At 41.0% G+C, this 27,222-nt stretch overlaps 1 protein-coding gene across 3 annotated transcripts; it reads left to right on the top strand.

The window, feature by feature from the left end:
• Positions 1–844: 844 nt before the first annotated feature.
• On the top strand, positions 845–26,143 carry chka (choline kinase alpha). 3 transcript variants are annotated; one of them, XM_070971704.1, is made up of 12 exons: positions 845–1,371; positions 3,094–3,202; positions 5,121–5,174; positions 10,276–10,389; positions 11,168–11,301; positions 14,015–14,119; positions 14,828–14,886; positions 14,976–15,063; positions 20,173–20,281; positions 20,367–20,473; positions 20,568–20,649; positions 21,177–26,143. In XM_070971704.1, exons 1-12 carry the CDS (start codon positions 1,139–1,141, stop codon positions 21,234–21,236), a joined length of 1,254 nt encoding a protein of 417 aa, XP_070827805.1. In that variant the 5' UTR covers positions 845–1,138; the 3' UTR covers positions 21,237–26,143. The 3 variants fall into 3 exon arrangements, with proteins under 3 accessions (XP_070827805.1, XP_070827806.1, XP_070827807.1); XM_070971705.1 differs by lacking the exon at positions 5,121–5,174 and having other exon boundaries at positions 852–1,371; XM_070971706.1 differs by lacking the exons at positions 845–1,371; positions 3,094–3,202 and adding an exon at positions 3,616–3,824.
• Positions 26,144–27,222: the final 1,079 nt, after the last annotated feature.

Genomic DNA, 27,222 nt, shown 5'->3' with positions numbered 1-27,222 from the left:
CCACCGGCACGTGCACGTGGAGTCACGTCACAACACGAGCCCTGTGCGGTGTTCACAGACGTAGCTCAGAAGATGAAACCCAATCTGTAAAAATGTAGGCGCGGTTGGCTTCCAAATACTATAAACAGGTTTTGCAGGTTTTATGAGGCGTGGAATCCATTCATTGTATTTGTAAGTGCAATACGTTTGGGTAACAATGAAAACTCAACAGTGAAATGTACATTCCATATTAATGCCATACTGAAAAACGACAGCTCGCTGTTAATATGGCTTGTTGGTACAGCTTCACAACGTCAACAATGCTGTGCCGTATTATCGTTGATAGATGTAAAAACTGTAGTCTGGGCTACTGCTGTTGGTGAGCAGTACTGAAGGTAGAGTCACAGCATTTCTCTTATCTGGAGCAATAATTCAATGCTAGTGTTAGAAAACAATTGAATGTATATACAGGGTCAGGTGCAAAGCAGTTATGCATCATACGACACAACAAATGTGCTGAAAACATACTCAAAATTCTAATACCTAGAATTACCATAATGATAACCGTTTTAAAAATATCAAAAGTATTTAAGGTAATTGTTTCTCTTTTTTTCCATACTCTATCTCGTTAAAAAGAACTGAATACAATTTAGGAAGAAAAAAAGAAGAATACATATGAGGCTGCATATTTTTGCTCTATAGCTAACGCGCTGCGACATCAGAATTCGTCTGTCCGACAGTTCCAAAGGCACCGTCCAGTTTGTTTTGGTCCTGTGGGGTTGTGTCCGAGGCAACCAATGAGCGAAGAGAAGAGGCGAGGACGTATCACGTGACCTCAGCCTCCCTCTAAATCGGCGCGTCCCTCATACCTCAGTCATATCTTGCTCCTGACGGTCGTCCAGCTACTTGTTTCCGCCATCTGACTCCTCAACACAGCTAGAACTACACTTTGCCTTCTACCATCGGATATTAAAGAAAAAGAGACAAACTACAACACACTGTCCTCCATAAATTTGCCAAGAGAAAAGATTTTTTTCCCCGCATAACTGAAATAAATCTTCCTGCGTCACAACAGAGTATACATCAGCGCTCAGGGGGGCGTTCAGCAAAGAATAACGTTTATTTATTTCTTTTTCGTTATTTCTTTTTGAAAACCAAAATGAAAACCAAATTCATCAACGGGGTTTCTTCTCCCTCCATGTCACTGGGTTTACTGGTGACCGAAAACGCCCTGCAAGTCCAGCCCGACACCGAGGAGGACTGTAAGGAGCTGGTCTGCCTCGACCAGCCGGACCTGGACACCCGGCGCAAGGCTTATCTGTGGTGCAGAGAGTTCCTCCATGGAGCCTGGAAAAGCCTGTCCGAGGAGGACTTCCATATCACCATCATACGGTACGCTGTGTTCCTTTGCTTGTTTGATGGAAATATTAATTTCCTTCTTATCACTCAGCTTCACGCAGAGCTGCTGGGCTCTATGGAGTGTCGAGGCTGCTGAAACAAAAAGCTTATTTCCGTTTAATTTTGCTCAAGATGAAAAGGCTGTGGCGGTGACGTCAGTACCAGACAAACCCCAGAGCTGCTCTGACTGTTAGACGGGAGCATCATTGTTAATGTAAATGTACTTTTATGTCCCTAAATCATTTTCAAGAGCATAATTTAGCAGCTATTTAAGTTCTAAAAACTTCTTCAGCTCATGTTCTGTAAAAACTGCTGATAATTCTTATGAAATTCTCCATTGTATCCGTGAAACAGTACAACATATAACTGAGAGGGCTCTATACGGTTTAAATAAGGATTTACAGGCATTAAGCGTTGAGCAAAGCAAGGTGAGGCTATAGTTCTTCATTTGACTAAGTAAGTTCTACAGTATGGTTTTTGGATCCTTATCTTAAAAAAGTAGAAGAAAGAGAGATTCAAGAGTTACACAAAGATTGCCAGAAACCTTTTTGAAGTAATTTTGCAGAAAAATATCAGGAAGCAGAAACCTCCAGCAAACTGTTAATGAGAATGAGAAAACAGGGGCCTGTATATGACAGTGTCTACTATAAATGTCAACATTGAAATTTAAAAATACAGGAAATTTTCCAAGACTGTGCATATACCCCTATATGTTATGACTTGACGTCAAAATGTTTTAAATTGGACCCAAGAAAAGGCAGAAACAAAAACAGCACTGGAAACAAGGGAGCTGTTGACAACAAACGGTTTTATTAAAAACAATAATACTACAAATTCTATAACAAAACAATCCCAAAATAACCCAACACAGAATCAGCCCAAAACTAAACTATCAACTACACCGTGGCGAGCGGGTAGGATAAACAGACAAACCACTAAGGATAATAAACTAAGGTCGGAACCACTAAGGAATCAGACGCCGGTGCGCTGACTGCCCGCAGCACCACCAGGCCACACCTCCTTTGGACACAGAAGAAGAGGGAAAAAACAACAACAGGCACAGAATATAAAAAGAAAACACAACAATAAGCAACTCATAACCCCCTATACACCTCACTTGGGGGGCAGCAATTACATCAGGATGACCTTGGCCCCCCCTTGGTAGCACCTCTGGCCGTATTCAATCATTGAGCACACGTATCAAACTAACCTCTGTCATCACTGGGACTACTTGTCTTTGGTGAGGTGTCAAATGGTAGTGATGATGATGATGACGATGATGATGCTACTCGCAGCTGGTTTTCCAGGTTTAGGTTAGTTAGTCCTGAGCAGAAGTGAGTCATAAGAGTTAGTTTCATTTGTAGGTTGTCAGGCACATCAGCTGGTTCGGCGTTAAACAGCAGAGAGAGCAAATATGTTCAGTTCTCTTTGTTTATTTTTCGTGTCCTGTAACCTGTCACCTAATGCCTGAAGGAGTTTTCACACTCACTGACACATTCAGAGGTCATAACAGTCTTTTGTTCTTGCAGAGCAGGAAAATATACAGTGTTAACCCTTTCCAGTTGCACTTACCACATAGTTTTATGAGGAAATATTTAAATGGGAGGACAGCAGGAAAGAAGGGGGATATACAGGAAAAATGGGAGGGTTGATAGATAAGGTCACAATATGTAATAATTATCCTATTCACTGGCTGTCTGAACATCTGTTCTCCAGGGGTGGCCTGAGCAACAAGCTCTTCCTGTGCAGCCTCCCTGACAGCCAGGACACTGTTGGGGACGAGCCGAGGACCATCCTGCTGCGCCTCTATGGGGCCATCCTGCAGGTGGGAGCCACATCTTTCATCACCTATTTTTAACAAACAGCTAAACGCTTGTGTGTTACTGTACAGACAGAGCGTTACAAGTAAGCCAAACTCTCCACAAGGATGTGTTTTGTCGTTTGTAGTTTCCCTCAGTTGTGTGTAGTTATTAGTCGGTAATTATTAAAGTTTAGCTGCTTTTAACAAAGTGCTACTATACAGCACACACAAGTCATACACTGATTGTCTTTGACTAAACCTATGAAAACTATCTGACTTGTCTGCCTTTATCACAGAGATGACTCGTGTAACTGGGGTCAAAGGTTACTTTATAGCTTGAGTGGACAATGAAGAAAAATGATAATACATACAACTGTGTGATGTGACAGTGCCACCAGCAGAGGTGGTTGTGTGTGCGTCTCCAGGTCATATGCTTAGGTATGTTAGCGTATGCATGCATGTGCAGTTCTGCCTTCACGCGTGTATGTGTGTGTACGTATGTTTGTGTGTGTGTGCGCGTGTTAGCCATTGTTGTACATGGTGATGTACCCCCATGGCTGTACATGCATGTGTTCTTTGCCGTAGGCTTCCCAAAGGAGCGTGCCTTGGGCACTCTTGTTCCCAGGTGAACCCACCAAAAAACACGGTACAGTATGAGATCTCTGAAATCTCAGCCTAATACAAAGATGTAACACACACTCATGTAGCACAACCCTGGCTGACAAAGCTGGGAAGATACAGTGTGGAGGTAAAAAGTGCTGAAACCCCACTCCTATCTGTCTCTTTTCCTCTCTAAATCTCTGCCTTGTGGGTCTTAATTGTGAGGAAGTCAGCTGATTTTTTTTAAACTAGTGGGCAAACAGCGGAGCCTGAGAATGAATCTGCACTTTTGCAGCTCGCTCAGCTGAAAAAACAAAACAGCAAGAAGAAAGGTCATTAGCCAATGTGCAATTTGGCTTGTTGTTGCTTTGCAGTTTAGACACAAGCAGACAGATAACGTATTTTTGCAGCTCCACAGTGGTTGCAGTTAACACAGAGACATCGAACCTTTTTATCTCCTAGCATGATGTGGCTGGTGTGTCCAGAGTTCATGATGCCCTACAGCGGACACATCCTGCAGTATTGCGAAGAGTAACAGCCTGCCCCAAAGATAACTGTTGAGTCACCATCACATGCAGCAGCAGATTGATTTCACTTGCAAGTCTTGGAGTGGCAAGAGTTCAAGGACCTCAAAATATTTGCACAAGATTTCTGAAAACAGCATATTCCAATCTTGTGCTGGCATTTCATCGTTTGAGGAGTTGTTCTTGCACATGCTGTTTGTTCCAGCCTGCTGTGATAGATAAAAGGCCGAGCCAAAATGAAGATGCAGCGATGTGGACTGCTTTCTTGCTGCTTTCTCAGCCTTAAAATCTGTCGACTGCAGCCATTAAATGATTAATTTCCACGTGCGCATTAGCCACAGGCCTGATGGGACCTGCATTAAGTATTAACTAAAGTCTACGTAATTGCTAATGGCTGTACAAGTGGTTAGCTTTTATTGTTAGGGATGTCTGAGAGAGCAAATCCACTCTGTCCCTCACCAAGGTAACTGCGGCCATCTCTGTCAGGACAGAACCGCCTCTCAGGAATTACTGATGTCTAATCAAAAAGCTAATATGATTAAGGAACTCAAATGTCATTGTCCAAGTGCACAGCTACTAATGATTAAACAAAGCCTAACTGCACTTAAGACAGAGTTTCTCAGCAATGAAGCTATGTGGATAGCACGTTGGATGATGAGTAGATTCACCAAATAGATTGGTATATATTTAGCTCCAGCTGTATTTGAGCTCATACTGTACTGTCTGCACTGACGGCATGGCTAGGTTTTGATGTTGACGCTCATGGACGGCTTCACATGTATTTATGGATAGTTCTTTCCTTTTTCTTTTGTTGATAGATGTCCTGTAATAAAGGGGATTCCCGACAGTCAAACAAAGAAAACCATTTCCAAGTAAGTAACTGATGATGGTGCCACCATACAGCATGTTTCCCTGAGTGTCACCCAGTGTCCAACCAGTAACCAGCACTCACTGTCTCATCCCCAGATGTCTGAAAATGTTTGTTTGTTTCCGTAAATTCTCTTCTTACTAATGGTTTTCATTTTGACCTATCTGAGTCCTCTGAATTCCTGAGGCAACAGTTGTTTCGGGAAATCTCAGAGAAGGCTGAACCTTCATAACCCCGTGATTTAACACCTACCCCCCCTTACTAACCCCTGGCACAGCTTGACTGTACAAACTAAGTTGGGAAATGTAGTGGTCACTGAGTTTATCTTCCTTGAATTTAACTGCAAAACTCACCTGAGAAAAGTCTGTCTCTATAGTTACCATAGCAAAAAGATTTTTAAATCTGAAGCAACATTAATACAGCCTGATGCACTGCCAAACCTCACACCCACTGGCCTTGAAATTCCTTTATCCTACATCACATCATGTGATCATGACCCTTTACCCTCATACCAACAGGCTGAATCACAGCTGTCTGTCATGTGATCAAAGTGAGATCATCAACAATGATAGCTGTTGTTACCAGTCTGGAAGCTTCCCATCAAGAATGTTGCTCATCCTAAGCAGCTTCCCTAATGTAGCCTTTGGTTAGCAGTGATGCTAATGCAGAACTGACCTCATGTCAGCGTCTTAGGATCACGTCGCCGTGATCCCCCTTCTCTAACAGTGCTGTCTGGCCAAGGTAAATCCTGTTTGGATTAGACGGGATGACACTACTTCACATGTCATAGTAGTGTAGTAGCACACGTCAGATACACTGGAGGCGTAAATGAACAACACAGGGGACAGTGTACAAATGACAGTCACGACTTGATGTACTTATTATACATGTAACTATAAAAATATACAGATATAAATATTGTAAGTGTTCAAATAATGGCCTCCGCTGCAGAGAGAATCACGTCTTTAATCGAAACAAGCCTATATAAGAGACCTGCCAAATTTCTAATTTTCCACTGTCAACACATTGTCTTTGTAAATTCAGGATAACGTACTTTATAATCTGTCCCCTAACTGGTTTACTGACACACAGAACAGAACAGATAAGTATTGAGGTTAAAGCAGCAGCTGTCAGCAGTGCACAGAGCACCTGCTGCGTTACACCAAGGCCAGCCGCTCAGTATCTCAGAGCCGTGTAGCAACACTGATATGGGGACCAGTGATCACCGCAATTTAGATTTAAATGTAATCAAATATATCCAGAGAATACCAGAGAACATCATCCCAGAGCCTAGGTCAGCTGTACGACCGAATTTTAAGTGGCGGTTAAAGTGACCTCCTAATCATTCAAGAAGATTATTTGTATTCACTATTGGAAGGTCCTCTTTCCTGGACAAGAAACAGGAAATGGAAGGAGGGAGGTGCTTGTTAGGCATTCTGCTGTGTCTGAATGGTGAGCTGCACTGGTGACTCTGACTTGTTGAATATCAACAGGCGAAGACTTGTCTGGGAGAGTGTGTCATTTAAACAAACTGCTTAAACAAACACTGGCATTTAAAATAGGTCATCAGCAGCAGTTGATTGAGAACTGCAGGGCTGTCGAACAGTCAATATGAGACCACAGAGATCACTGTGTGGGATGATGTTAGGATTTCCCACAAATGGCAGCCGATTGAACGTATTTGGAACAATATTTTATGCTACTTCTAGTATGGTTGTTTCTTACTTCATCACTTTAATTAACTTAATTATCATCATCAGCAGCAGTATGTTTTGTAAGTCCTGCAAATGAATGAAGATTAAAGCAGGTTTGTGAAAGCTATCACTGATCGAGATCACGCATCGGCTGAAGGCTTTGATCTGAACTCTGACTCTCATCTTGCCACATAGCAAATGTAGGTTAGAAGAAGCCAACTGAAGGTCTGCATATATGGCAACAGTCCATACGAGGGCCGGAAGCTGCAGATCTGGGTCAGTACAGCTGTAACCAAGATGATATACTCGCTGAGTCACTGGAATATTTTCAGAGGAGTGATACATCGTATAATCTGGCCCAGTAGGAGTTTGAGCCTTCGCTCTGCCTCGTGCACACGTTGCCATCTGGCTCGTTGTCTGGTACTATGTGTGTCAAGATGATTACAGTAATGTGGATAATTCACGCTGGGGATTTGAAACGGCATGTGATCAGCATTCTGCAGATAAGGCATTACATAACGACGGGCTATTCTCTGAACAAACACCCCGAGAGTGAAGCAGTATGTGCAGTATGTGCTGCTGCTGTTACTTCTTGTTTGTTCAAGATGTCGTCATGTGAAATGTAAAGACTAAATGGGACTTGATCCAGTTGAAATGAGCCGAATAAAGTGTCCAGATTGTGATGCTGTACTTTCCAGTGGTCTTGGACTCACCAGGCTGGAAAATGCCAAGAATTCCTCCCCTTAATGAGCTCACATATATGTGATAGAATATGCAAGTTTGCAGACGAAAGAACTCCATGCTCAGAGCAGAAACATCCATTCGTTGACTGTTCGATAGACAGAAAATTCATAGGCAACTTTTTGATAATAGAGTAATTGTTAGTCCTTTTTAGAGAGGAAAAAAGTCCTGCTTTGTAGCTTTTATTTGTCTTAAACGATAGTAAACTGAATATCTTTGGCTCTCTGACTTTTTGTCAGGCAGTTTTTAGATGCTGCCTTGGTTGAAAATAATGCGTAACGTCTTCTAGGAGACCACAAAGCAGGCGATGTTGTTCCCTTTGAGCTGGCTTCCTGCTGGACTGTCAGTTTGAAACACATTCCTTGGCAAGCAGCCCAGCGTTCAGATCCAAAACCCCTTTTGCTGCAGCAATTCATCTGAAAGTCATTCACTTAAGAGGGTTAAGATGAAAATTAGTTATACTGATTTCTAATGCAGCTATATGGGGTTCAGTTGAAACGCAGCATATGCAGCATTATCTGGTGAACTTAAAACCTTAATGGAAATGTCATTTCGCTTTGGCTGTACCTACAAAAGCACCTACACACACCCTGAAAGCACGAACATTGGCATAGGTTGACAAAATCTCATGATGGTTGACAACTGATAGTTAAAGGACTATTGTGTAGGATTTAGTTGCATCTAGTGGTCAGGTGGCAGATCACAACCAACTGAATAACGCTAGACGTAAAGAGCTGATTCTAAGGTGACGAAAGCAATGAAGTATGTCATCTCAATAAAGCCTGAGGACATGACCGGGTTTTCAAGCTCCAAAAAAAAAACGTTACACAAGTGTTTTTGATGAGACTTTTTTGCATATCATTTGTGGAGCGTCCCTTTAGCTGGAACCCTCACATTTGGCACGAGATTCATGTTATTTCACATTTCCATGATACAAGAAAGTTATCCTCATGGAGACGTGTCCTTGGCCCCGAACGAGTCTGTTGAGGTTCACATAAAGCAATTAGGATGAGTTTGTTTGTAGATTAGTTACATTTCTTGAAGGCTGAGTTTGTCTGGAAGCGAGTATGTTTCCATTGTTTGAGTTAAACTGAGGAGAACCAGCTCTCTGGAGAACATTTTGAGCAGTCTTTTTTTCCTTTAAGAAACTGGAGTCAAACATGAACAGAAAGATAAATGGGAAAGAACTTTCTTGCTCTTGCTATCGGGTATTCTTAGTTTAATTTAACTAAGCGTTGCTTCACTGTGTGTTACTTTGCTCAAAAACCGTGAATCATATTTCTGTCTTCACTGCAAGCAATGCTATGAGACATACAGCTGCACTAATGGTAGTTTCAGTTTCCCACGTAATAAAACACATGCAAATCGACTTGTCTTGTTTTAAGAGATCAACCTCCTCTGCTAGCTAATGGCCTCCTGCCTGTTTGGTGTGAAGCCTGATATCTGTCTTCTCCACACAGGAGACTGGAGCAGAATCAAGTGCATGAGAAGCCAGCACACAGCTTTTAGTCTTTCAGGCTCCAGGACTTGTGTTTGTGTTGGTATCAGAGAAGGTCTCCCAGTTAACCTTGAGCCCCTGTTGGGCTCCAGGCTATGTGTGTTGGTGTGCGAGTTTTGTGTGTCTCTAAGATAAAGGGAGAAAGACAAGGCTGTCCTGTCTGCTTCAGCAACTTCAACAGTGACCGGTGCTCTGAGCAGGCCAGCTCTTCCAGGAACATTTAATCTACCTCTTGTGTTCTCCTCACCGCTCTGACAGGCAAATTCAACTAACCCTAACCACAGCATTTTTCCTCATTCAGACTCCCCCATCCTTCTCCACCACCCCCTGATTTCCTCATTTAAGCCTTTCTCCCCTGATTTAAGCTCAGCTCCTTTCAGACATGCACTTACATTTTCAAGTCAGGCCGTAGACAGTCTGCCCACTCAGAAACCTCAGAACCTCACGTGACTCTCGTGCACAGTTCAAATGTGAACGCAGAGCAGTCACATTATAATGCATGTCCAGTGTTATACTTAAAATTATGATGGCTGGAAGTAACAAAACATGAACAAAAATGGAGGTGATGCACATGCATTTCCATCACCTCCATTTTTATCAGTTCATTTTTGTTACTTCCACCCCTCAAATATCTGAATATACACATATATTTACTATTAGCATAAAGGCGTAAATATCATTTCCTATGCACAAGGACTTTAAATCTGTTTAGTAAACCACCTTAGTGATGAAATTCCATGGATGAGATTGCTAAACCTACTAAAATGAAATCAAATTGATGAAATTAGTGTCGGAATAAACTGGGATGTTCCTATTTTTTGATGTGTCTTCAAGTTATTTTGTATGTTATAGGGCCACAAATTACAAAAATCTCCCTTTGATGTCTGTTAAATAGGAGCTAAAGTTATAAGACTTAAGAATTTTGATACTATTTAGGGCTGGCTTTGTAGCTTCTGCACATTTCTGTACAGTGGTTTGCGTTGACGGTGACTCTCAATCCATGCTAATGTTCATGTTTTCAGGCGTGGTGACAACAGAAAACTCTCCGTCTCATTTCTAATTCTGTTCTTCCTGTGTTTTACAGCATCAAACCCCAGTGGTGGTGGTGTGGACTGCTCCTGAACTTTAAATGTTGAGTTGTTAAGTCTCCTCTCTCTGCTGTGTGTTCTCAGGGGGCAGAGGCCATGGTGTTGGAGAGTGTGATGTTTGCCATCTTGGCGGAGAGAGAGCTGGGACCTAAACTCTACGGTATTTTCCCTCAGGGCCGACTGGAGCAGTACGTTCCTGTGAGTCACCATTTGCTTATTTTGTTCAATGAAAAGTAGAAAGATGATCAAAGATGTTTTAAAATGTATCATTTGGTATCAAAATTTCACTTGGTGCCAGTATTAATACTGATGTAGCAATAACAAGTCCAAGTTATTTTGTTCTTTATATATGATCTGAATATGTGTTGAGAAGACATGTTGGCTTATCTTCATTATAAAAACCTGGTTTTCCAGTATCATTTGGATTGGGAATAGGGTTTGGCATCTAGTGGTAAGAGCTGAAGTTGAACATTGACAGCTGTGGAATAAATGATGCAGCATGATGGTGTTGGTGTACTCTTCAATGATGCATCGTGGGTTGATGTTCAGAGAGAATTAATAAACCATAAAACATCTGCTCTTCTGTAGCTAAACAGTGCTGTGTTTACACTTCATTTTACACATCATCAGAAAATCATGACCTCAGCTGACTTCATGTAGCTGTGAAAGACCAGCCACAAGTCATCCACAGAGATTCATGTTTGAACATGGTGTACTGTATGAAAGTGAAATACCTGTGTTCTTACATCCACCCTGAAGTCTAGGGCGTCTCTAAACCGCAGTAAACATTTGGCAGTAAACTGCACATAGCTGAGTTATATTTACTCACCAGGCTGGTTTTGGTTCACCAGGCTGGTTTTGGTTGCATTAAACCAAATCTGATAATGGTGTCTCTATATTTTTGACTATTTTATTTTGGAAATCATTTTAGTAAAAACGTTTAGCGCAACTTCAAATTCTGCTACTCTGTTGACAGAGCCGCAAACTGGACACCTGTGAGTTGAGCGACCCCAGTATCTCAGCAGAGGTGGCCGAGAAGATGGCCAAGTTTCATGGAATGAGGATGCCTTTCAACAAGGAACCCAAGTGGCTGTTTGGAACCATGGACAAGTGAGTCTTTTAAGTTTTGTCTCATCCTGTCCCGTCCCACCCTGACCTGTCCTGTCCTGCTCCAGCTTGTATCCCTTCTCGCCTTTGGGGAAGTTACTGAATCTAAAATAAGCGAGTCTGATACTGATTACTTATCTTATTACTAGTGCTGTCAAAAATATCGCATTATTAACGCGTTAACGCAAATCAATTTTAACGCCGTCTTTTTTTTATCACATGATTAGCGCTCTTTGTGACCTAGTGAACTTGTAGTTTTTTATAAGCTGTGGACACTGCTAGTAATGTCACAAAAACTACAGGATCTGATTGTAAACTGGAAACAAAACAATAGGTACGCCCCACGCACATGTTTGGTCTTGCCTGCTCGCTAGCTGTAAAAAAAAAAAAAAAAGCTATGTGTGGATGTCAAGCGCGAAACGCCAAATTGGATGCGAACAAGATTCTGAATGGAAAGTTTAGTTTCAAAAAGTTGCCAGATGGATCGACTGACAAGACCAAAGTTTGGACAGAGGCATATGGATACCGCGACTAAGAACAAACTTACTGCAGCCATAGCCAAGTAATGTTCATTCTTTCTGGAGAGAAATAAGAGGCTGCGTTGATAAGCCTCTGGTAAATAAATAGAAGAGCATCATCGTCTGACTGCTTGTATGTTCAAAGGAAAGTTAAGAAAGGAAAGTTTAAGTCATGGTTTAACTGCACTATAGCCTCTATAGAGTCCTAGTTTACAATGATGTGCACTTTGTAACTTTATCTTGTATCTTTATCTTGTGTTTTGATCCCTTAGAAAGGGTTGTTGAAGGGGCTTTTTTGTAACCAAGTATTTCTTTTCTTGTCATCTGTTTATTGACAGTGTTAAATTGTGTGAGATTTTGCTTCAAATGTGAATGACTGCTCAAAGTGAGAATATTAGTGTGAAATAAAACACTACACTTTGTTGTTTTCAATAAAAAACATTTGCGCAAAGCAAGCCTATCCACTTCTCCCATGTTGATAAGAGCATTAAAATGATAATTCAAGGGACATTTAGGATAGATAAAAATGTGCGATTAATTTGTGATTATTTGTGATTTATTTATGCGATTAATCACGCTTAAATATTTTAATCGATTGATAGCACTACTTATTACATATAAAGCGGCAGGTGGCTTATCACTGTGCTCTCCCACTTGGGTTGCGCTCCAGATTGTTTTTTGGGTGTTTACTGGTTTACATTGCACAATGTTTGTCAGCGTGTGGTGATAAAGTCCATTGTCCTGCTTTAGTCGTCATCTCTTCTGGTTTATCACTTCCCGGATTATGTATTTAAAATATTACTCATCTGTCCATGTGATTGATTTTTTTTTACTTAACAGAAAAGATAAAGGATTCAGAGATCAGCAATCTAATGTGTAGTATTAGTTTATCAGGAGCTGGACTTTACCTTTTCAACACAACTCGCAAAAGATGATTTGATGAGACAGGATTCCCAATATACCTTGACTGTGTGATATTTTATTTAATAAAGCAGTTTTATCTAATAAGGTGACGTTAATGTTTTATAGACATGTCAGAGAATTGGAACAGAAACTAAACCTTGGCAGCCAAATCAGAGCAGGATTTGCATTGTAGGTGTGTTAAATTGCTCAGATAAGAGTGCTTTATCTCACTCTGATGATTTGGCTTTGAAGTTCAGTAAGCCAGCAGCAGGTGGGCCCAGACTGTTGAACGATTTTTTCTTTGCAAAGTGCCATTCAATTAAAAGAGAGATTATCAGTTTTATTTCTGAAAAGGTTTTTCCCGGGTGTATCTTTTCCGCTGATACAATGTATCATTGGAGGCAATCAGGACTGAAGAACGTTCTAAAAACGTTCAGAATGTAAGTTCCGCTTCAAACAGCAGAGCAAATATGTTCAGTTCCTGTTGTTCACTTTTCATGTTCTGAAACCTCTCCTCAAATGCCTGAAGGAGTTTTCATACTCAGCAGCATATTCAGATGTCACAGCAGTTTTTGTTCTTGCAGAGCAGGAAAATGTGCACTCATCTAGGTTAGCATTTAGAGCTGTAACGAAGGTCAGCATTTGACTTTTTCATCACAGCCTAGAAAGTGTTACATTAGGTAACATTAGCCGCCCTGAGCATTTTCTTTTGTCAATTCATTTGAAAATTCAGTCAATGTTTGCGCTGCATTTGGATGGAAAACGGAGAGCTGCGTAACGCTGACACAGTGAACACTGACATGTCTGAGAATTGCTTTTCTTAACCTTGTTAGTAGTGATGCAGCCACATAGAATCTAATTCACACTGAGGCCCCTGAATGCTGCTTGTTGTCCCTGAGATGACTATAGTGAATTACTCCTCATCATGGCATCATGACAAATTCCACCTCTAGCTATATGATCATACTGTACCTTTGTGTTCTTATTTTAAAACATTTTAATTTTTGACCATCAGTAAACAAAACTGAGTGTAATAAATCATTGTAATTTGTATTATAACACACAAAGACTTTGCCATTAGTTGAGTTGTAGTATGAGGTCATCATGACCTCTGATTCTCGTACAGTGATTGTCAAGCTGTGGCATCATGCTTATCAGTGAGTAAGACTGATATTAAAGTGTATTCACAGAACACTCACGCCTCACCGTGTGTCACTTTGCCTTCACAGATAAAACACAAATGTTTTTGAGGGAAAGCCAGGAGTAAATAAATGTGTGTGTAACTCTCTCACCAGGTACTTGAGTCAAGTCATGAGGCTGAACTTCACCAGAGAGTCCCACCTGCGTCGCTTTAACCGCCTGCTCAGCTACAACCTCCCACAGGAGATGGATATGCTCAAGTATGTTCCTACACACACACACACACACACAGGCACATGGATAACACATGACTCATACTCAAAATATGGTGTTATACAACAGAATGTACAGAATGTTTAAGTCCTATGATGTTGTTCAGAGGAACAGAAAAACCCCAGATTAACCTGTAAGCAGTACGAGAGGCCACATGCAAAACAAACACAGCTTCTTTCATATGACAACGTTCAGACCCGCTCATGTTTTAAACATATAGAGATAAAGAGGAGAATTGTTCCATAATAGTTATCAGTGGATCATAATTTTGAAAAGCAGAAATATGGGCATTTAGAATTGAATGTTAACCAAACTGCCAGGTAAAGTGATAAAACCACAGGTTGGTTCAGCCGCTCTTTTTATTGTAAGACGTTAGCCACCATCTGTTGTCTGAAACATTTGCTCGCATTCCAGGAAAATTGTTCAGGATGGAAGTGTTTACTTTGTATTTACATACTTACTTCATGCAGAGTTTTGGCCTGGGAATACCTGCTGCTCTTCACAAAGGTTTCAATAGATTAAATAATGGAGTGAAACACAGACATGAAACATCCTTGGTAATACCCAGAATATTTTGTGACGTCCATAATAATATATGGGGATCATCGTGGTCAGTATATACAGACGTGCACAGTTTATCTTGAACCAGGAGCCCTTTAAGCGCCGCTGATTGATCATCCTTTGCGTATCTTCAGGTCTCTGCTGGAGGCCACCCATTCTCCTGTCGTGTTCTGCCACAACGACTGTCAAGAAGGTAAAATACACAGATGCCAGTTATCTTACATGCTGCACATGTGCATGTCTCTTTCATTAGGAAATGACGTTTGAGTGTGTTGCTTTCAGGAAACGTCCTGCTGCTGAAGGGCCACCAGAGCTCAGACAAACCGAAGCTGATGCTCATTGACTTTGAGTACAGCAGCTACAATTACAGGTAAGGTAGAAACAACTGTAACGCAGACTTCAGTGAATTGATCCTTCTCATCGGTATTGTGTGTGTTATTTTGGGGTGGGGGTGGGGGTGGGGGTGTTAGATCTCATCCAAGTCATGCGAGGAGGCATAACATATTTGTTGTGACATGAAACGTTTAAAGGATAGCGAGGGCATGGCCTGCCTCACTGCCTTACTTATACTCCTCATGCCTGAACCAAACCAACCCAACCATCGAAAGCAATGAGAACTAGCCTGTTAGAGCCAGAGTAAGGCAGGTCAGGACTTCATTGGACAGCAGAGCAGACAGATGGACACAGTTAACCAGTTGCAGCTATGCTTATTACTGTAAATGAAATATTTTTTTGGCGAGAAAAAGCCAGTAAGAAAAGCTTATCAAAACAGATAATGTGTAGAAAGTCATATTTCCATCTGCTGTGGCCACAGGCTACCATCCACTGCTGTGTGGTATGTTTTACACAACCACAGCATGCTAGTTAGTCTAGCAGCTTTTGGCAATTGTTATGAACAAGCTAAAACAAAAGCTGTCTGTATGTGGCTGAAAATTCTTGGAAACTTAGGTACTGACTGAAATGGCAGCCCCCCCCTCCCCCCCCCCCTCCCCCCGGGAGGACTGATGCTGACTGATGTCTGTGTTCGTCACTCTTTAAGTCTATCCCAAATGCCGCGTCCTGCAAACTTGCTCTTTTTAGGTAAACCTTCCCATTAAATACACTGTATTGGCATAACATCAATGAATCTCTACCACTAACTGTGACAATAGCGTGCTTTGTGTTTGTTGTTTATCATTTCTGTCAACTGTACTGAGTGAAAAACATGAGCATAAATTCTTTTAAGTAAACCGATGTATCGTGGTGGTCATCAGAATTCAGAGATTAAGTGGCTAAAGAGAAATGGAAGAATTGGAAAATGTTTAAATTAGTCTTGTAGTTTATGATGTCTGGCCTCTGAGCTGGTCATTGTGTTGAGATAACCGCCACATGATAACATGGAGAAATGAAACTAGAAGACAAAAGGAAGGAAGTTCACAGTTAATTTTGGTGTTCCCCAAAGGGAAACTGCTTTGAGCAGCTGCCTGTTCGTTGTAGTTCGTTTGCAGTAATCTTGGTATTTCCCCTCCAGTTTGTACATTTTATATAAGCATAAATCTCTTGGATTCCTTGGACTTCAGCTTCAAGCAGCCTGAAACTAAAAGCCTAGCTCTAACACCTACAGCTTAACTATGGAAGATACATAGATGTAGTATAATAAGTGTCTTCATATGTGCCTCATATGTTACTCTAGCGAACAGGAGGTAACTGTTTGGTTACCTTTGGTTACACTGTTTGGTGTTCGGTTAGCCTTTTCCTAAAGATCGAGAGGGACTCTGCAGATCGAATGGAGTTTGGTAACTCGTTCCACCACTGGGGAACCACAGAAGAAGAGAGTCTAGATAGAGACTTAGGGTCCTTTTGGAAGTGACAACACCAGGCGCCGTTCCTGGGCAGAGCGTAGTGAGTGGGAGGAAGCATAAACCTGAGTTTTGTAGGCAAGCATCAAGGACTTATGCTTGATGCAGGCAGCAACTGGGAGCCAGTGGAGGGATATGAACAGCGGAGTGACATGTGCTCGTTTGGGCTGGTTAAATACCAGGCGAGCTGCCGCGTTCTGGATCATCTGCACAGGTTTTAAAGAGCGTACTGGGAGCCCTGCCAGTAAGGATTTACAGTAGTCAAGGCGTGATAGTACCAGCGCTAGGAGTTGTGTTGTATGCTCAGACAGGTAGGATCTGATCTTCCTGATGTTGCTCAGCGCAAATCTTCATGACCGAGCAACCGAGGCCACACGCTCTTTAAAAGTTAGTTGATCGTCAATCATGACTCCCAAGTTTCTGTTGTTTTATTTTCAGTTGTAATAGATTCCTCATCGGCTGCTGGATTGTAAGTCAACGTTGCTGCCATTTTTGAGCGGTCAAGACTGGACTGTAAAAAAATACAAGTCACGTACAAGCAAATGGGGGGGCTGTGGTTTTTCTGCATAGAAAGCACTGTAACATTTACATTTCTCAACTGATTTCTTTGAATCATTTTTCTTTTCAAAGGTTTATGATTGACGTGGAGTAGAAAAAAGTCTTTACAGTTTTACATTCTGGAAATTAGTTTTTGCATATATGTTGCCATCATTTCAGCTTTTCTTGGTCAGGGCACAGCTCATTCACTTCAAAATGATGGGGAAAAAAAATGAAATGTTCCATCTTTAGGTACTGATAATTGGCCAATATTACTGAAAATGGAACTAAATCAAATAGTGAGATACTGGCAGTCAGGCTGCCATTAAAATTTTTGCAGCAGTGAAAGGAAAAAGCTATACTCTGAATAAATATTTAATATAAAAAAAGACTCGTTCAAATCAGCTGAGAAACTTAAATGTTAAAGTGCTTTTTATCTAGAAAAAAATGTAGCTTCCTCTTTTACTTGTATTCGTTTGCAAACGAGTCATAGTGGTGACAGGCAGGAGCAGCCAATGAGGTACAGTATGTCTCAACAACTGTTATCTAAAGCAGTTATTTGAGCTTGCTCGCTGAGGGGTCAGGATGGTGGTATCATGTGGAAATGGGAAGTCACAAAACACAAGTGTTATTTTGAAAAATGTTTGAAGACTGTTGGAAAGTATTATTTTACAGTTGCTTACTTATGTATTTAATATTGAACAATTTGATGCTCTATACTTTAAGTGAGTCAAATGGTTTAAACAAAAAAGCGATCCACCCAGTGCTGTACGCTCTCTCCAGACTGACAGGCATTTCTAATAAATCACCCTTAGCTGCAACTGCGGCATCACTGTCCCTCATCTTCTTGCCAGTTCTTTGCCTCCCAATCAACCTTGACTCTGCACTCGAAAGAGATGAGCGGAGAGCAGGGGCGGAGGCTGATAGTAGAACGTGAGAGAGAGAGAGAGTGAGAGACAAAGAGAAATAGAGTAACCCAGACATTGGCCTAGAAAGAAAGCAAAAAAAATAAAAAGAGGGAAAAGAATGCAGCCTGGTTTGTATCTGTGTTCCATCAATATTTCCCTCGAGCAGTCATCATTCATGACAACCTCCCTCTGTTTAAATATTCACTGCAGCTTATGTAACCAGAATTTTGCAAGCCAATGAGGACGCACAGGATGGAGGCAGTGGAAATACCTTATTCAGGCCTGTCAGTGTTACTAATGGAGATATTGGTGCAGTGGATTTCCACTGCAGTAATGCACAAAGGATGGAGAATAGAATAGAATAGAATAGAATAGAATAGAATAGAATAGAATAGAATAGAATAGAATAGAATAGAATAGAATAGTGAGATTGTATATCGAAAGCAGCAGTTTATTTTCAGCACCTTTGAGTGACTTCAAATGTGTTGCCAAATGTCCAGGGCGTGTGAACCCCCCGGTTTGTGGGAAACCGTGTAGAACGCACTGGCCTTGACTCACAGTTGTTCTCAGAAGCTCTCAAAAGTCTTTGTCTGTCTGTCTCCCACACACACAAATAGAAACACTCCCACTCCCCCGCAGCTCCCTTCAGTGTGGCCCCTTTAAGTCTCCTCATATTGCACAGCAAACACGTCACACACTGCACACAAATGACACACGGCGCACACTACCAAACATGTGAGGAAAGGGGCCGTCATGCATGTACAGGAAGAACACACCCAGAAATGCACACACATACACATTTCGTGTGGATTTTTTTCCCCCCATTGACCGACATTAGCTACATGTGGAAACAGTGGAGGGGACGAGTGGGAGGTTCTGTGGTAGAGGCAATTCACAGCTCCTGATAACAGCCTGGAAAAAAACATGCGAGTGCTGCTTAGGGGCAGGTGCAAATATACTTCCAGTAGATTTGCTCTGGTCGAAATCACTGATTGGGTAGTTACTGCAAGTGCTCAAGTAGGAATAGACAGGAACAGGCTTTTAATTGAAACAGGTTTTTATGAAAGACAGGTCGTAGTTCTCCTGCTGTATGAATATATTTTCATGTTAGTTTGAGATTTATCACCCTGGGTGGTTTGCCCCTGTTTTCTTATCCTTTTCCATTTGTTGTAATATACTCTAACTTACCTGCCTTTTGCTGCTAATGGAAAGCCAACACTTCATCCATCTGTTTACTATTATTTAGTCATTATTTGAATACTGTCTTTGACTATTAATTTCAATGCTTAGGTATAGGGCTGCAGTTGACAAGCATTTATTAGCAATTAATCTGTTGGTGATGTTATATTTATGGATTAATCTTTAGTTTGTTATTGTCACAATAACTGACAAATTCCCTCTTCAAGATACCAAAGTGTCTTCGTCTAGTTTTTTTTATTAGGCTTTAGGATTTACAGTGGGGTTCTGTTATAGGTTGTCATAGAAATGCAAACACGGCTCTCAAGACCAACAGACACTGATCCACTGGAGCAGCTGGCAGGTAAACCTGGCAGGCAGGCAGGCAGGCAGGCAGGCAGGCAGGCAGGCAGGCAGGCAGGCAAGCAGAGCAAATACTGAGACTGACACTCAAGGTTACCATGTGGCATAACAGACAGTTCGATGAATACTGGTAGGAGAGCTGGTACTTAATTACTCTTGTAGTCAGGTGAGTCTTGATTGAAGATTGTTATTATTATTCAACTAAAGCCAAATGGCAGCAGCCATTTCCTTCAGCTGCTGGACTTTGGATGGAAAAGAATGAACCAGCATCAGCTGTGTTTATGCACCTTTAACCCATAAACCACTGGGCTTCAGAGCAGTTGACTGGACAGCATGAAAGGCTTCAGGACTGGTTTGGAAAAGTAGTCTGTAATCCTCCCTGAGACAACAAACAGGATCTCATGTTCGCCTGAACAAACAAAACCAAGAAAAAAACCAAGGTAGAGACAATATAGGGCTGTGAGAAACACATGCACAAACACACGAGTATATCTTGGTCTGGTTGACACAATAGCTTGCCCCCCCAGAAAACCATGCAATTTAACTCTCCCAAGGACATCAAATTATGCAGTACAAACAATAATAGATATTGTTGTAAAGGCTTCATCAGTCATCACTGATCTTTTCTCTGTCCCTCCCTATCTGTTAACCGTGCAGGGGGTTCGATATTGGCAATCATTTCTGTGAGTGGATCTATGACTACAACTGTGATGAGTTTCCTTTCTTCAAAGTCAGTCCTCAGGCCTACCCTTCAAAGGCCCAGCAGGTGCGTATATAATACGCTAAAACCTATTTATTTGTTTTTGCTGTTCGACTGCTGACTAGTGTGAACTTGTCACATCTCTGTGCAGCTCCTCTTCATTGACAGCTACCTGCGTGAGTCTGATCCAGGGTTTGGCAACCTGAGTGAAGAGGACCAAATGAAAGTGAAGGAGGAGATGTATGTGGAGGTCAACAGGTGAGCAGAATGTTCTGATGACAGAGGACAAAGCGGTGCAACAGAAAGGTAGAAACAAGCACATGACATTGTGACCATGTGTTTCTCAATGTAGGTTCTCCCTGGCATCCCACTTCTTTTGGGGCTTGTGGTCCATCATCCAGGCCCGGCTCTCCACCATTAAGTTTGGATACCTGGTTAGTAAAGGTTTTATCACTTTCATGCTTGTTTTTAGTTTTTGTGGCATCTGTGTTTGAATGAGAAAAGAAAATATGTACTAAAACCAGACAGTATCGTCTTGGAGGCTGAACCGTGTCCATATTGCCTGTAAAGAACAGGATGGAGGACAAGAAATAAGACACAGAGACACAGAGGAAGGTTGTTTCTGTCACAGCTCTCAGATGACATCATATTTAGAATTGGGTAGTAATGAAAAATTCTATTTTTGGATAAAAACCTGGGAATCATAACACTTTTGGGACGATAGAACTTTCTTATACAACATATGCTCAGAGAGTAACTGCAGTGCAGCTTTAATACTTGAAAAATACAGCATTCAAATACAAAATACTGAGCTGCATCATGAATCAAAATTAAATTACAGATATGTACAAATCATGCGACCTATGTCTCCATTCTTAATTAATGACACAAAGATATACATAATTTCACCCGCTCAGTGTTTTATTTGAGAGTTTAATACACATACTTGACTGTATTGTAGGAGTATGCCCAGGCCAGGTTTGATGCCTACTTCCAGCTGAAGAAGATCTGGGCTGTCTAATGCAGCAAGATGATTGGATGGATTGACAACACATTCAGCGAAATGGCAGGGGGACGACATACAAGCTGATAACGACTCCACGATCCATGCTTTACTTATACTCCCTGCCTGGAGAGGATTTGCCGGCTACTGTTGGTGTTGTGTTCAAAGCCAAAACTTGATCATGTGGCTCGGTGCTTCACCTTCAAAGTCCATTGCAGCTCAAAGTTTACGGTGCGAAACTCCATGAGGCACAAAAATAAGAAAAAAAAACCCCCATCTATTTGTACTAGCTGTGATCACTGGTCAGAACTGCTTCTGCCTTATTCAAACTATATCACTAACACATGGGTTACGTTTTGCGCAGGAGAGGAGTGGATTTCGGTTACAGCTTGATTAGAAATGTTAACATTGCATCAATGTTTATGTATTGATCATTCCCTTATGGAAATGCTGTGTTGGAAAATTATTCTCTTGTTAGATTCCTGCTTGCAGAAGCAACCAGTTGCTAACTATGTATATTATATATAGATCTCATTTACTACAGTTTACATACACACAACCTTTCCGCTATTATTCCGAATATGACAGTAGTAGTAGTAATAGTAAATAGTAATTGGATTCGGGTCATGCCAACAGCATATTCGGTTTGGATGTTCCGAATTAGGCCTTATTCCAAATGTAGCTTTGTCCGATTGAGACAAGTGATATGATTTGGGTTTCAGGAGCATTCTTTGGACATTTATACAGCGCTTTTGGAATATGCATATCGGTTGGGGTTTGCAACACATGGCCTCTTGCCTGTTTATGGTCGGCTTTGTGTGTTGTAAACAAACCAACGGGCCAACAGTTTGCAAGGCTAGGGTAGAGGGGCATGCGCAAAATAACCCACAGTTGCTGAGAACGTGAAACAGCCTACTTTTTTCAAGAATGTGGTTGAATAAATGAAAGAGGGAGGCTGTGTTTGCACAGTCAAGCAAGTCCGGCCAGTGGAAAACTTTGAAAAAGTCCTGCTTTGACTCCAAGAAGCAGCATAAGGACAACGGAACGAATGTCTTTATGTTAATCTGAGCATGGACAGCCGCATCTAAACAGGAACATTAGTGGAATAATCATTTTCATTAGTCATGTAAACAGCTTACAATAAGGGAAAAACACACAAAAAACGCCATCTTGTCCATAAACATAGCCAATGTGCTGGTGCCCTGGCACTACTGTAGCTGTTACTGCTGGGCTGATGTGTTGGCTGGTAGAATCATGAGTTGATCTACATGTCAGGTCGATATCTACACTTCTAGATATTAAACACTTTCTTTCTTTCTTTCTTTTTTGAATTTTCCTCTGGCCAGGGTAGCTGGTTATCTTGTGTTTTCCAGTATGTGAATAGTTACAGTTCCTTTTTCTGGACAGCTGCTTAAACTCCACTAAATCAACATCAAACTCATCAAACTTAAGGTGTATCCATCGCAGTTAGGCCTGGTTCTTTGCGGCTTCCTAACTAATAACGTAGTTCAACTTGTCAGCTGTGAATTTGCTCAAACTGTTAATATCTTACTGACAGAGGTTTGGTGGGTTTATGGTTTAATTCTGGATCACTGTGACAGGTCCCATCTCTTTTTCGTTTGCGTGTCGGGTGTTAATATTTGGACTGTGATTTAGTCAAAAAGACATTCCAGCCATGCGTTATAAGCCTGGGGAATTGTTGCGAAGCTCTCTGTCAGACACTAGGGATCTAACTGACTGTTTTTGCTTTTTTACTTTTTATATATTATCACTGCATTAAGGAAGATGTCACACATTATTCATAGCAATGTTTCCTTATTGTGGTAATGGATTCTTTGGTGATGTTACTGGTTTTTTGGTGCAAGTGCCTACTGCCAAGTTGCCTCATCAGCATATCCATAATCCAGAATAATGACACAGGCATTCACATCATACTCCACAGCTGAATTTTGCAAATATTATCTAAGTTGTAGCTAAACAGTAACTCTGTTAAAGGGGCATTTAGTAAAATATGGCGTTTGCTGAATCTAACGGTGAACAAGACCACTCCCATGAGAGCTGAATCATTGGTGTCAGTCACCATGTCACATGCACTGCCTCATATTATAGCCATTGTCTGCTCTAGCATGGCGAAAGTCTTACACAATGTACATTTAACAAAGGAATAGAGCACTGGAGCGGTGAAGCGCTGTGCCCTGTGTGCATCAGGCTTACCTCATAGGTTCTCCTGTAAGGCTTTCTCCTGTGCAGTAGGATAATTGTTTAAAATGAGAGAGTTTGCTATGACTACTTCGTCCTGCTGTCTCTCATCCAAACATCTAGAGACCAGCTCAATTCTACCTCACCCCATCAAATCATTGTAAGTGCACCAAACACTCAAGATGTGTGCTAATGTGCACAGATACAGAGATTTATCATCTGCTGCTGAGACAGCCTTCACTCTGCCTTTAAAAGAGACCATGATATTTTGAGTGTTTCTTTTCTGTGCTCCGCACCTCTCCCATTTTGATCGGAAGAAGCTTTTTGGCATGGTTAGCATTCCTGTTTCCTTTCTGATACCTGTGGCCAAAAGCTAGCCTCTCAGCTCACCTTTACAGAAGCGGTGCCTATTGAATTTAATTGGAAATGCTAACAGACAGTAAAATGTTCCATGACAGAAATGTTCTAAATACACTTTTTTCACATTTCCCATATTGGAAAGGTGCCGTACCGTGTCAAGAAGAACAGACCTTTCACTAAGCCCCCTCCTCATTCACTATTGCCTGTCAAGCTCTCGAGTCTCGCTTAGCACATTTGCAGTTTACACTGAAAAAATGGCTGATTTACCACTCAAATTTCTTTTTCGTATTTCTTCCTCAGACAGTGGTAGACAAAAGCAGCTTTCTCATTTTATAGCCACTGATTTTTGTCCCTGGCAGATTTTGTCAGCTGTAACAAGCTGGCTAATTAAGCCAATGTAAGCGCCATGAGTTTGTTGATATTGTCTGTCTCTGGATGGCTTAATACTTTGACGTTTCCAGGTAACTCATTTTAATGCATCTTAAATATGCACTTGTATGCTACATACAAGATATGATATGACAAAATGTGGCTAAAGCTACATGTCCCAGGTCAGCAATCCTCAGAAGTTCATGATACATGTATAAGATTATGGTATTGCAGTGTTGAGCTAGTTAGCCCTACTGTTGTTACACTGTAAATGTACCTTGTTTGGCTGCTTAGCCTACATACTTGTTCATATTTTCAAACAATATGTTTTAGTTTTTATAAAAGAAAAATCTTTATGATGTGTTTGGCACAAATGAGGCTTCATTGGGTAAAGGACGAAGGACAGAGCTGGTAATGTTAGCCTACTTGGAAGTGAGCCTCAGTTACGAGCGTAAATTACGTACTAAGCTAGTTAGCTGTACATGCTAACAAACAATGTTTTAATGTATTCCGAACACTTCTGCTCTTGTGTTTCTGGTTTTGAAATGACAGAAAGAAATAACATGATTCTCCAAACTCTTTAAATATTGAGTATCGTTCTTACTACAATCCCATGCACAATGTGGAGAAAATCCAAAGCTTGATGGGCCTGCTGTGTCAAGTTCCAGTCGTTCAGCCATGTTTGGACATGTACTGGGTCTGGGATCGGGGTTTAGTGAAGGTCAATTCAAAAGACGCTGTGTCATCCATGTTTGCCAGAAAATGTCGAATTCATAGTTTCTGTGGAAATATACAAGAAGAAATGCAGCTTAAAAACACATTGCACTGTATTATGTGATTCTGCTGCTACAAATGAAAGCTGTGCAACCACCACAAAGGCGTATCCATGTTCATTCCTGTTAAGTTGTCACAGATTTATACATCCTTGTTTACCTGTGAGCCACTGGGATTTTGCGTGGAAGCCACCAACATGAATATGTGACTCTTATGTGGACCAGTGTGTACTGGTCACCTGATACTGGTACACAAACCACCAAAAGGTGTTTGAATGTCTGCTGTGGCACTTTTGATCTGTACTAAGAGAAAATACCCACAATATATGTACTTGAGTATTTACATGTTTAACCATTTGGGAGTTGTTGAACTGTGACTCTTTAAGTTGTTGAATTGTTAGTTTTATTTTACATGCAAGTGTATTTTGTTGTATATTGTCATGTTATCGTTTTGAATGTGCTCACTGTATAGTTTTGAATTTATTTTGAGATACAGTGGAACTAGGGTTGCACTGGTGGAATGTGCAGTGGGTTATACTGGATGACTATTCAGATATGAAAAGTGTTAACTGGTGTCCCTCATAAGGCAGTAGTCCTTGCTTGTCACCTATTATTACTTCAACGGCTCTTCTACCAAACCTGAATTTTTACTCATTTTGTTATCTTTTATTTTTGAAATGTATCATCTTCCCTGACCTTCCACTACATGCAATTTCTATCTTAATTTTGTCGTCCTTTCTTATATTTGTTACAGAAGAAATGATCTGTAACTTTAGTACATTCCATAACTGTTACTTCACCTTCAGTATCAAATATATTTCGGACCAGAAGAACTCAAATTTTGATCTCTTTGGTTCTTTAGATAAAACGGTAATTTGTCCCCAGTAGAGAACAAACACTCTCACTTCTGTTTATACTTGTAATTTAGTATATGTAATATTCACTAACGAAAATATATAGGGTCATGCTAAAAATCATCCAAATATAAAGAATGTGTTGATGTAACACACTGAGGAACGTGTTCTGTTCTTGATAGCACTCACTACTACACGATCGTGTGACTCACAGTGATAACCTCTGCGATCTATGCAGCTATACTGATTGCATATGTACTCATATAATATACAGTGTAATTTAAAAGTTTAGTGTGAACTGCTGCAGCATAGAAATGATCTTTGTTGTAAATGTATTGCTTTGCACAAATAAAGATGAAAGTGAAAACAACTAGTGGTGTGCTTTCTTTTATATTCGTGGTAAATGTGACACACAACATGACAATGTCATGAAATGTGGTGCGGACGACGGCGAGGGACAGCTGATGGTCCAGCAAGGAGAAGCCTGACAGAAAAAGAAAGGCAGAGGGAGAGAGATAAGAAACAAGAGAGAGCGTATTAGCTTGTGCGAAACAATGGAAGGTTAGAGAAAGTTAATGGGTAAAGGAAAGTTTATAGTTTGTTGATTAGTCATTGGCAGGACAAACAGGTCCTAAAAGTACGAACATTAAGAGACTGACCTGCTGGAAGGATTGTGGTAACAGGTGCAAGGACGCATCGAAGCATAAGCAGTGAGTTAAAGTGAAAAAATGTGTTTTTAGCTTAGGTTTGAAGGCCTCGAGAAAGATTGTTGGACTTCAACAGGGACATTATACCAGAGAAAATGGCATAGCCAGGAACTCAGTAGTCTGAGAGCGTGGAGCCTTATATCTCATGGGATGGGATATAAGGCATTATGAAATCATATGATATGAAGGGATGAAACCATTGACAAGTTGAAGTGAAGTTGAAATTGGTGAAATGTATTTATTTTAATAAGGAGTCTAGCTGCAGTATGCTGAACTGTTGGAAGACTTTTTCATGCTAACATGTGGCAGACCAGAAAGTAACACATAAGCTGTGAGTTCAGGTCTCCAAAACATCATAGTTTTATCAGAATTCAAAACAGGCCTCTAAGTTCGATCAATTAAGCGTGATCATCTGCCTTTACAGACACATTAAGGCAAGTATTTCAGTTTATTCCAAAACTGCAAATTATTCAGTCGTGCAGCCAGAATGAAAACTTTGGCTGAGCTTCAGCCGTATCACAAAGTGATGTAGTTAAACCACATTTTTGTTAAGTGTGTTCAAAATAAAATCTGCTGCATAACTGATACTGCTCTTCAGCTTTGAACGTCCCACAACAACATAGCAAATAGACTGCAAGGCTCCACATCAATGTTGCAACAACCTAGAACAATACAATTCATAGCCTGCACAGAGAGAAAGAGGCTGTTTTTTTCTGCCTATTGGACCACCACTGTTGGACAC

The sequence above is a fragment of the Chaetodon trifascialis genome, chromosome 10, assembly GCF_039877785.1.
Source record: "Chaetodon trifascialis isolate fChaTrf1 chromosome 10, fChaTrf1.hap1, whole genome shotgun sequence".
NCBI lineage: Eukaryota > Metazoa > Chordata > Actinopteri > Chaetodontiformes > Chaetodontidae > Chaetodon > Chaetodon trifascialis.
This window is presented reverse-complemented; position numbering and strand designations above follow the sequence as displayed.

What these genes read in the sequence shown, in the direction of transcription:
- chka (XM_070971704.1), top strand. Translation starts at nt 1,139, where the DNA reads ATGAAAACCAAATTCATCAACGGGGTTTCTTCTCCCTCCATGTCACTG. An exon ending in TACAGCAGCTACAATTACAG is followed by an intron (nt 15,064 to 20,172) that starts GTAAGGTAGAAA and finishes TTAACCGTGCAG; the next exon opens with GGGGTTCGATATTGGCAATC. An exon ending in ATGTATGTGGAGGTCAACAG is followed by an intron (nt 20,474 to 20,567) that starts GTGAGCAGAATG and finishes TTCTCAATGTAG; the next exon opens with GTTCTCCCTGGCATCCCACT.